The sequence below is a fragment of the Nipponia nippon genome, unplaced genomic scaffold, assembly GCF_047370975.1.
Source record: "Nipponia nippon isolate SJK-2023a ecotype South Korea unplaced genomic scaffold, ASM4737097v1 scaffold_4, whole genome shotgun sequence".
NCBI classification, from domain to species: domain Eukaryota; kingdom Metazoa; phylum Chordata; class Aves; order Pelecaniformes; family Threskiornithidae; genus Nipponia; species Nipponia nippon.
The window spans coordinates 53,972,056-53,984,177 of record NW_028262358.1 but is presented as its reverse complement, the minus strand read 5'-3'; the positions used below and the strand labels follow the sequence as shown (position 1 = coordinate 53,984,177).

The window sequence follows — 12,122 nt, the reverse complement described above, 5'->3', positions numbered from 1 at the left end:
TGTGCAGCCCCTCAAGTTACATGTTTTAAGGCCAACATCAACTATAAAGGGATGAGAGAAGAGGAGGAGATTAATCCAATGGCAAAGCTTCTAGCAAACAGTCTTTATGGTATGAATGTGCCTGGCCGTCCTGTTCATGACACCTGATGGAGCCTAGTCACCTATTAACAGCCACCATCACTCAAACAAAACAGAGAAGTGTGTTTTGCAGCACTGCTGCAGGAAGAAGACTGCACAGTTGAAGAACAAGTGGAGAACCAAGGACATAAATCCTGAGGTTTAAAATCCTGCTCCTGCTACAGGGCAGAATATCACATGCATTACCCTCCGTGAGAGAAGAGGTGAAACACATTCATGGATGAAATACAGCCCTTACAGTCAGCATATGAAAGAAGCCTCTGGGAAAGCCACTGAACCAGGAAATCAACAAGAAACAAGAGCTAGAAAGATTCTGTGCATAGAAGTATTCAAATTTACAAGGTTTGCTGGCAGAAAACAAAATGGCAGAGAGCTTTCTCTGCTCGGCACCACACTTACCAGAAGCAGGGGAGATCTCATGAGATAAAGCGTTGTTCCACCACTGCTTAGACTCTGTGCACTCTCTTGAGCAAGGAAACCACTACATTGCCAGAAAGTCTAAAGATTTTCCTCGAACCTTAAGTTTTCATGTGCAATGGGTCTTTCCAACTGATAACTTTTCTTGGGTGTACAGGAAGAGTGGAAAGAGTTAATTATACCATGACTTGCTGTATGATCATGCAGCCACAACTAACTGTGGAAAGATATTGCTGGGGTGGTCAGGGTAAGACTGCCTTTTTGAAAGGTCTTGGCAAGACGTTACAATACTTTAATAATTATATGTCACCTAATTATTTGTTATTGGGGATAGAGGGGAGAAGGAGCTAAATAAAAAAATGAATATGGCCACCAACTTTTTAGGCTCCTTTATTATAAAGGGAGCAAATGTCTTAGTACTCCAGGCAACAAGAAAATATATTCCAGAAAGCCATTCAGGAGCAAGCTTAACTCTAAAAGGTATGAACTGTGTAACATCCTGGCTGTAACATCCTTGTTAGAATACTTTGGTTACTCCTATTACATCTCTTAAAAATCAGATTGTGTTGCATCTTCTTAACTGAAGTTTTTCAACTCTTAAGTCAGTATTACATGTTAAGAGAACAAAACTACTATCAGTCTCAAATGTGGAAAAAAGAAACAAGAAAGTATCAAGGTGTATCAGTCAAATTTAGACTAGACACACTTTAAATTACTTCTGCCTACAACTGTCTACTAGTTACTCTTCTCTTACCCAAAACCTTGGTTAGCTGTACCTTCCCTGTGTCCTGCTCAATTCAGTCAGTTTCGCTGGTTTCTGATTTTCCATTCTGCTTTAAAATCTACACAACTCTACTAGCCTTCCACTGAAAAGAATTATTTGCTTACTATACATATATAGACATTTCATTTTTAGCTAAGTATTTGAAGTGCTAAGTCATTCAACTAGAATGAACAAGTTACCTTATTATCAGAATCCCAACAGTGTCAGTCAGCATTTTTCACAGTATCACTTGTCTAAGACTCAAAAAGTTACCCACCTTTCTAGAGTAACCTCTTTCAACATTAAGCAAGTGAGAATGTTTCTCTCTTTTCTGTTAAGGAAGCTGCTCATAAAAACTAGCAAAGTTATTATTTGGCAATTACATTTTGTTCTTGCAAAATGCAATTAAAAAAACCTGTTTCTTCTGCATTTCTTAACATTTACATTCACTTACTGGAAACCGTGCTAGCTAAAAACTAGCAAGAACAGTATATTTATATAGGCTACTAGTTAGTCAGCACTGATCATAATATGATTAGAAAGACAATATTATGGAGTTGAATATTCCTTTCACTGACAAATTGAGGGGGATTCTCCATTTTTGCAACTAAATACAAAACTAAGAGGCACTGAAGAATAAAATGAAAAAAGATACAGGAGAAGCCCCACCTCACCTGACTCACACTAAAAAAAGGAGATAGATAAATCTAGATTTATCTATCTATCTCATATATATAATCATCCACTTTCTGCAGCTTTCTATTAATTATCTTTTCTGTATCTGATAGGATCTTCTCCCAAGGCCATCAGTCCAGAAACAATTACAGCACTCTCTGCAATAGCACCTTTCAAGAAACATGTATTTTTCAATTCTGTTAGACAAAATTAATCATTTTATTTCTATGCCGTTCAGGCCAGAATCCAAGAAGAACTTGAAACTGCCTAACTGTATCAAATCCAAATTCGAAAAAGGGGCATTATTCTATTCTGCCTTCCCCCTTAGAAGATTAGATCTAAATAACTTGCCCATTGAAGAATAAACTCCTTGTCATATGATATTAAATGGATAAGAACCAACAAATTATTACTGCATACAGTAATTCCTTTTCCAAAGATATTTTTCTTAAAGGGCAATCTGAACTCACAGAAAAAGCATACTTCAACTTTTAAGACTTGAATGGCCAATATTTTTTTTTTAAAGCAATTTCATGTATGTTGCTTCTCACTAATAAGAACAGTGAAACTCATCAAGGTCACTCTATAGATCTTCATTTTTTTTTTCTCTTGTTCCTATCCATTCCCAATTTATGATAATGCACATTTCTTTACCAAAGAATCTGACCTGAGGTATTTCATTAGCTCTTCTGCATTCAAAAAACAAACTGAAAAACTAGATGCGTTCACTTATGAATCCTAAAGGATATCAAAGATGAAACGGCTGAACTATTCACTGCTGTTCGCAACCTCTCAAATCAGGGTGGTTCAGGAAGATGACAAGTATTTGAGTCAATTTTTAAACAAATGGACCACAAAATCCAAAGAAAAACAGAATAAGCAGCATAGTGTCTACCCTGAGTAAATTTCTAGAAACAGCAACAAAACTTTAATAAAGAACAGACTTAATCAACACACGGATGAGTATAATATACCAGGCAAGAGAAGTCAACATGCTTTTCGTTAAAGGAAATCATATGCAACCACCTCCGAAAGCATTAACAAGCATGTGGCTACTGGAAACACTAATTAAGCTGTCTACACAATTGTCAAAGTCTTTCAACAGTATCTCTCAAAGGAAACTAAAACCAAACAGACTATAGATCCTTGAACAGATGAATAATTGGTTAGGGTATCAGGAAGTAAAGCAAGCTAGAATAAAGACAGGCTGGCAATAATTGATTAGTTCACAGATGAAGGTAATTGGTAGAGACCATCAAGGATCTGTAATGCTCAGTTTATTCATAAATAACTCTGAAAATTAGAACAAGCATATTAAGGTGATAAGTCTGCTGACAGTACCAAAGCATATTTAAGGCAGAAATCAGGATTCCAGTGAATAACTGCAGAAAGACTTAAAAATTTTTGTTATCCAACTATGTAAATGTGAAGTGATGCATAAATGCAATGGACTTTGAGCTGACAATTAACACTGAAGAATAGGACTCTAGTTTTATAGTAGGTTGTTCGAAGGAAGTATCTGCTTAATGCTCACAGCATCAAAAAGGCTAATCCAGTATCAAGATCAAGAGAAAGAAAACAAAACCAAACATAATTATTCCACATCACAAATCCAGCGTGCCCACGTCTTGAATATACTATGTTGTTGTGTTTCTAGTTTATAAAACAAAGACAAAATAGAATGGTTAAAAAGAAAGTTAGAGAAGAGCAAGAACAATAAGAGGTATAGGAAGAACTTGATTAAGAGTAGAAAAAGATGATGGAGATATAAGTTTATGGAACAAAGCAATAGAGGGAATTAATTAGGTGCATGCAATGAAACTGGAAGGTAGAAAATTGCTCTTCACACAGCATACTTTGAGGCTTATACCGACATTTCTGAACACACAAAGAAACCTCATTCAGCTCTGATGTTCTAATACAGCTCTGATGATCTAAGGCTTAGACTACTTCAGAGACTCCCCCTTCAAAGAAACCCTTCATCGGTAGAACTAAGCACACACAAGCGTGAGTACTGAGCCAGATGCACCAGAAAAAAAACAAAACAAAACAAATCTCATCTTGTGAAAAGTTCAGCACACAGCTAAGGAAAACACACCCGCTGTGATACAAGAAACAGGCCTAGCTGGTACTGAACAATGATACAGACATTTTACAATCAATGAAATGTAATTGAGACTAATTTTATATTATTTTAAATAAAATACATCAACATGCATATTATGTTGAATGATTGTTCTTAATCTTAATCCAATCCACACCACCATTCATTGCTTGACAAACTTCAACTCAGTGAACACTTATTCGGTCTGAAGCTTCTATTATTCAAACTCTACGGCTCTTTTAGAGAAAACTTCACGTATTTGCAATTTGAAAGAGACCTATTTATTGATCCACTGGTGACAGAAGCAGGAGAAAAAAAAAATCACTATTAGAATAGCAAATGATATCCTCATAGTAAGTAATGCAGATGAAAAAAATGTTACCTCATCATGTGTGTATCTGTAATCTGCCTTCTTTGACTTCAGATCCCATAATACCACTGTTCCAGACTCAAAGCCAATCAGAAGCTGCAATAATAAGCAGATACATTAAGTCTTTATAAGCATAAGAAAAATACCATTTGCAATGCCTGTAGATCTTGCCCCAGAGATGCAGCATAACACTACATGTAGTAACTGCAAGTAGTTATGAAGACAAAAATTAGTGAGAAGTGAAGACCGCAATGTTAGAGAGGTTTACTTTGTATTTGTTGTCATTCTCCTAAACTTCCGGCTAATACAACTGACATTCATATAAAATTAGAAAAAAAATAATGCATTCTTCTGAAGAGTCCTTGGAAATCCCTTTGAGTTCCAGAAAGGTCAACATTAAAAACTTTCCTAAGTGTATTCCTTCCTGAGTGAAAATGGGGGGGCTAGAAAAAAAAAAACAAAACAAAACAAAGCTTTTTACTGTGCATTTCCCTCACTGGAATTTGTTCTGCTTAGATTTGCTGGAAGAACACACTATCCTTCCTGAAGTTCTAGGTAGCGGTTCATTGTCTATGGAGAAATTATGTAATAAGTTTTCTCCAGACATTAATTACAACTGAGATAACTGGCTAAAGGAACACCAAGAACATTCATTATTAATAAGAGGAAAGCTAGAGAGAAATTAAACAAGATAGTTTTCCAAATAATCTTTTTGCTTGAAGCAAGATTAAACCATTTCTGCAGGGAGTGAAGATTCAAATTGCTCATAATAATTGGTCTAACACATCATTGAGTATCTAAGTGTTTTACTCTCCTAAGTGACACCTCTCAATGAAAACAAGACACAGCCAACATAGGGCAGTAGTAACAGTCTTGGCACTTGTTATATAGAAGAAGACAATGCAGCTTTATCTTTCATAGTTGCTGGATCTACCATGAGATCTTTCCTTTGAGCAATGGTGCTACAGGAGTAGCAGCTCCTAGCATTAAATAGCACGCCTTCACTCCCACTTCTTTTTCCCAGCATGGACGTACAAAAAAGGAGCAGTTGGCTGCTGGGATTTACTTGCTGTGGAAACAGCCTATTTCTTGTGAGCAAACAGAAGTGCCCTGATGAGCATCCTTCATATTACAAGTTAGAAAACACTGCCTTCTCACACATGACATTGTAGTGAAGGACAGTTCTAAATCAATATGGTCTATTGCCATACCTAGAGGTTTTGCCTGGATACTCTTTTCAGTATGTTAAGATTTTCAAGGTGTACAGTTATTTCCAGTATGAAAAATAACAGAGGATCTTCTACCAGCTTACAGATAAAATATTTGATCTATTTCAGTGCTATACAGCACTAAAACCCACTAAAGATATTAAACACATTTGATCTAGTAAAAGTATTAGATTTTTTTCTCACTACAGTATCATGTATATTATTTTTAATTATCTTGCTTATCATAAGCCATATTTTATAGTTTTCCTATTTTAACTAACATTAGAAAAATCACAGCTATTAGAATGCTAATAGCATGAACAAATTTTAAAAATGAGTACACAGGAGGTTCTTGCAACTGCACAGGTTTTTTTTCCAGCAGTATTTTTCTTATGAGAAAGAAGAGGAGTGTAAGGTCAGATTCTAAAATGCTGACTGACAGCCTGATTGATAAAACCAATAATTCTTAAGCTTTAATTGACAATAATTAAATGTGGTGTGGAGGTGGAATACACCAGAATAAATAGGTCATTTATCTTTTCTGAAGTTACTGTAGCTTCATTCCATTCATATTCTAGGGTCCATGATTCTGGACTGTGATTCAAACCTAGTTCTACAGAGAAACCCATTAGTTATGCACTTACTCCAGTGAGCTTCATCCCAGTGAAAAAAAGCTACTCATGAAATTCTCCTTGTTGGACTGAAACCTCAGGTGTCTAGGATACCAGCTTATAAACTAGCATGCTATTAAAATATTCAAACCACTGCTGAGAGAATAGTATCATTCCCTCTCTCTGTTTTATCCACCACTAACATGTCAAATGAAAAGCAAGTAAACCAAAAAATATTTCTCCTGAGTATGTGGAACAGTAGTAAGCAAAATTATTTTCTTTCTCCTTGAAGATTCTTCACAAATGGGAGTTCAAAACTCTAAGATATTTCTGAGACCTTACACTGAGAAAAATATTAATTCAGAATTTAATTCAATCTATTAAATCACTTATGCCTGATTAATCTAGAGCAGAGTCATTAATGAAAATCTGTTTAAACTGGCATCAAGGTGTCTCTGGCTGAGTTATAGCCATACTTTTGTCAGGGGTCTATGCACTCTTGGAAAAGACACATGTAAGACTGCTGTTTTCAAATCCTTTCATATTTTGCTTTATTCCTATCGTCAAAATTAAGGAAAACCCCTCCTGCTTACTCTTCAGTGTGGACCAAGGGATCTGAACAAAACTTGCAAAACCCCTACTGCTTATTCTTCAGTGTGGACCAAGGGATCTGAACAAAACTTGCAGCAGACCACTAAGATTTGCTCAATAACTATATGGGGCACACAAGCTAAAGAGGCTGAAGATCCTTCATGGTGTGGGATCACATGACTTCCCCTCTAAGACTCACAGAAGAGGTCTGTTACCTTGAAGCACAGACTTAGTCTTGCAACCATGACTTAAGTGGATAATGTATGAATTGGTACTGTGGTAACTGCTGTCACCTAGAGAAGGCATACTAACATTTTAACTCCTTACTTTCTCTTTTAATTCATGAAGCCTTCGTTGTGAACAAAATTTATGCATTCTACATTGTTTTTGCATGAGCCTCATAACAGATGTCCCAAAGCAAAAGGTAATACCTGTAGATTTACTTTAATAATACAGAAGGAACTCATGACCATTGAGTTCATAGCTCAAGTTCTTTGTGGCTATGTCACAGGACATAAAAATTATTGTCTTGCAAGGGCTTCAAGAACAGGTAGTGTAAAACTTTTTGTCAAGATAAAAAGATGATTATGTTAATATTATCTCAAAAGAAGGAAAAGACAAGTCTAATACATAGCTCTTTCTTACATGTTTTAGTTGACTTTTAGTACCTAGTTGTGCTACAGACCAGTTAGGTTTTAAGCAATTTATTATAATCACTAGATGCTGTTTGCTAAATGAGAGTATGTCAGTTAGACCTTAAATCCCATAAAAACTGCTGCCTTGGATTAGCTAAACTGAAGATGAAGTACACTGTATTCAACATAAATATGCTATATAAATAAGCATTTTAAAGTTGTGAAACAGCAACACCCAAGACCATTATAAAGTTTATTTAATTTCGATTCCACTATTTCCGCACTCAGGTCATGACTGGAATTTTTTAGTAACACCTTAATTTTTACCACCATAAGTAAAGTTCTTTGCTTTTATTTTCAAGAATTTTTGCAATTAAGCACTTTCAGCTGTATTTTCAAATGTTTCTGATTACAAGATGCATTCAGTTATTCCAGTAAAGGGTCCTACAGTCATATCTCCACCTTGCTTCACATTATTTTCAGAGCCTAAAACCTTGATTTAGCATTCCTTTATGCTTTCAACATTGTCCTCATCTACTTAATCCTTCCTTAAAAAGCAGTAGTATCTATACTTTAAAAAAAGTCTTGCTTAAAAAATAATGTATTGAATAGTCTTTAAACATATCCTACCTTTCCTTCATCCATTGGATTGTCACTAATGTGGACAATAGGTCCTGGGTGAGATTTGGACGACCTAAACAAGAAATATTTCCATTTATTTAAAAAAACAAAAAATTCCCCTGCCCAAAACTGCATCTCAAAATGATTGCAAGTAATACAGATTCTGCAGATAGACTCCATGTAAGCAAGCTATTGACATCTCAGCATGGAGTCACTTTTATCTTCAAGCCCATAAATATTTTCTGTCTATTTTTAGGCACTTAGTTTCTGTCTTTCTGTAAGAAGGAAAGGCTTATTTACTGCTTATTCACAATACAGAAAAAAATTGCCATTAGCTTTATAATGTCTATCTCAATGTTGTTACAGAATTGACACAGTTGGATAAAATGTTTATTTTTATGCTGGAAAACAGGTCTTGCCATTATTCATAAACTTTCCAAGCTGGGCATTGTGAAAACAACACAGAGTTAAGACTTTGTTGACTTCTTGCTATTGAAGATGATGGACTAATAAGCTGTGTTTGTTTCAACAGCCTTTGACAAGTGATGGATTTCATGTATGTTTTGAAGATAGACATAACATTCTGGAAACAAAATAACAGCACAGGAACAGCAGCCCACAAGTACATGTTTTTACTCATAAAACACTATATGTACATACACAAATTTATTATTAAAAAGGGAGGAGCAATGACAATAACTGTAAAGTATATTTTGCTCTTGGAACAGGCTTATTTAAATTTATATTTTCAGCCAGTAATTTTATACTCAGCATGCATCAGCCCTCTTATAATGCGTATCTTCATACTTTGGGCTGTACCCCCAAAACTGTAGAAGTAACATGCTTGCCCAAGTACCAGCCACATCATACTTTAACATATATTATTTTTCTAGTTCTTTATCCCTACAGATAATGATGTTATGTCTATTTTTATATTGTCTATTTTGTCTATTTTTATGTCTATTCCAGGCACTATGATAGTGTAATAGGCAGAAACATATACATTAATACTTCATATTTATGAGAATAAAAAGTATTTACATGACTATTTACATACTTTGATCACGTACATGGTATAGTGAGACTAATATGGAGGCCACTCGAGGCAACAGTGACATTTTTGCAACTGATGTTAATAACATCTGGAACACTTCTGTTCCCTCCCCTCAACAGACAATACTTGATTAAACTCACAGTTCAATGGCTTTATTCCACATGATGACATAGCCTGAGAGAGTAAATGATTCCACATTGACAATGTGAATGTTTCCTCTTTCGGTGCCCACATAGAGCCATTTACTTTGGAAAGGCAGATGACAAAATGTTATCCTGAAAGAGAAAGCCACCAAAAAAGGAATTAAAGTCTTTTAGATATCCTACACTTCAAGGTCTACGTTGCCAAAAAATAGAAGAATGGCAATAGGCAAACGGGAAAAAATAAGACAAGTTACAGGTAGAGAAAAGTAGCAAAGCCAGTACATGACAAGAGACAGACATGCACAGACAATGTAGAAACTTAAACAAGAAACAGAAACCAAGATATTCTAAAACTAGTAAGTCTCTTAAAGGTGGCTGTGTGATTTTTATCTGAATGTTATCATATTGAATGTATTTGCTCAAGATTGCTGTCATTTTAAACTTAAAATACAATATCCCTATGTTAAAATCTCTAAATCTCCCTTTGAAATCTATCTAATTTCACATTTTAAAGAACAAAGGATTTTTAGAAGTAGCCTTATGCAGATTCAGCTGGTTCCAGGCAAGGAGACAAAAGGCAGAAAACAAAGTATAAGAAAGGTAAGTTTACATGTAACCCAAAGTATCCCCTAAAAAGCGAACCTAAAACCAACCATAAACAATTATAAAAGTCATATTAAAAAGTAGTTAAAATTTGGGGCTATTATTCTACTTAAATCACATTTTAATTTTCTGCCTTATAGTTTTTTCTTCTGCTAGAAGGAAGTACCTGAACAAAACCCAAAAGCTAATGACTGTACCAGCAGAGAACTCTTTGACCATAGCTCCAGCACAAATATTTGAAAGCTTGGTTATTTCTGTCCTCTTGGGTCCTGCTTATTGTTTACCATTTCTTCAAAACTGATAAGGAAAAACTGTCTGTAGGAACTGAAGCTGCTAAAGGTTCTGATTTTTCTATACAACACAAATACTAACTTGAAACTGGAGTCTAGAATCTTTCTGGAAACTGGAAACTCTAAACCATTTTAATCTGACAGGGCCCAATATTGAAAGAAATTGCCAAATTACTTGGACTAGCAAACTTGGGCTTTCAGAAATGTTTCAGTTATATGCTAAAATAATTATTCAATGGAAATTTGTTCTGTCAGCTCTAATCCTTAGCTTTACAGATATTTTGTCCTTGTTTTCTCCCAGTTGAGCTCCCTTGCCAAATCCATGCATCACTTCACAAGCCTGTTAATAATTACTTATGCAAAGAACAGCTTTAGATCCTTTGCATTAGATGCTGTATATACACATTTAACCTCAGCACAAAAGCAAAGGCTAACAGCAGCAATGAAAAAAAATTGCTAATGGCTGAAAAGATGTTAATTTGTATTACAGGTTTCAAAAGTTAAAGCTTCTATAGTAATACTACCTGGATCAAAAGTGTACCACTTTACTTTTTATTTCTTTCTAGTTAGGGAATGCAGTTTGCTCAAGCAAATCTTTTATTTATTAATTTCCTAACTTCCTTGATTTCTTGTGCTTGAATATTTAAGCCAAAAGGCCGCACTAACTTTTTTCATTGATGTTTCACAGAAAAAGGACTATATACAAGATTTAAAATGCTCTTCCAACTCACTGAACTTCTAGAAGTTGTGACATTTTTACTAACCACAGTAATCTGCAAACACCACAGATTAGAGACTTGAGTTTCCTCAACATCCTTGAAAAAAATATTTTATTGGAAGCTAAGTCACATACATCTGTACATGCACCTCCCAGGCAGGCCCCAAAACCTTACTGCCCAGTAACAGAGCTCTTCCACTACAAGCAAGTCTTGGGGAAGGGGAAAGAGATGCAGCATGAAAACATAAACCCTCCACACTCTGCAGCGCCACAGCTTCTTTTCGTGCCAGGACTCGACGTGCTAGAAGCAGCTGGCAGCCAGAGCAGTTGGATCTAAAAACATGGCCCAGCAGCCAGAAATAATATTCAGGAGCAGGGTCATGGGCCTGTCTGTCTTGATCCGTGAGTTAGTATTGTGAATTACAGTTGTCCAACACTTTCATTATAAAAACCAATCTATTTCATGTCATTTAAAGATGATCAAAAACATAAATTGGGGCTGCAACTTTGACTGCTATATCAAAAGGGCAACACTTAAAGAAGTTTCCAGCTCCTCAATACTCTTGATACTCTTCTTGAATATAGAGCCATATTCAATTTATTGTCTCCTCTGTGCAAGTGAGATTAATTTTTGTCAAGAGTTAGCAAGCAATGAAATGATTCCACACCAAGAGTAAATTAGAGTCGAACAAGTAACTTCACAAAATGTTTACAAACTCTCAAAGACAGGAGGTTGAAGAGACTTCAAAATTGTTAAGTACAGGCACATATAAAACAGGGTTCTTAACCTTATCCTTCAAAGTGAGCTTTTACCAGTCTTCTACAATCAGAAGTGTCTTGTATGATTCTTATATAACCTAAAAAATATTCTTAGAGCTTTTATGTTTCACAGAACAACTGACGACTAGTTAAATCCAACATGTATTTGTCATGCTCATCCTACTATAATGAAAGAATCACCATTTTACCTTGAATGTGGTAAATGTTTCTCCATTTGCAAATATAATTTTATTTGTTATTTCTTTATTTTCTGAATAGAAAAAGTATGTCTTCTAACTTTCAGAAATTCAATTATATTTTTGTATAAAGTGATTCATTTCAGATAACTGCATTTATTTTAGCAATTTACAGAATAACATTTCCGACATTACAGTCCATGTACTGAGCTTCTCTCTCTTCAG

General features: G+C 35.2%; 1 protein-coding gene across 7 annotated transcripts in view; it reads right to left on the bottom strand.

Moving 5' to 3' along the window:
• STXBP5 (syntaxin binding protein 5) overlaps positions 1-12,122 on the bottom strand; it is a 115,655-nt gene that overhangs the window by 62,824 nt on the left and 40,709 nt on the right. For all 7 annotated transcript variants that reach the window (XR_015708265.1, XM_087774910.1, XM_087774911.1 and 4 more), the window contains exons 5-7: positions 9,328-9,462; positions 8,143-8,206; positions 4,480-4,563 (exon numbers count right to left, since the gene is read on the bottom strand). Coding sequence is in view for 6 of the 7 variants with exons in the window: in XM_087774910.1 (XP_087631036.1) it covers positions 4,480-4,563; positions 8,143-8,206; positions 9,328-9,462 (283 nt within the window). In the remaining variant the exon portion in view is untranslated. The remainder of the gene's footprint in view (positions 1-4,479; positions 4,564-8,142; positions 8,207-9,327; positions 9,463-12,122) is intronic.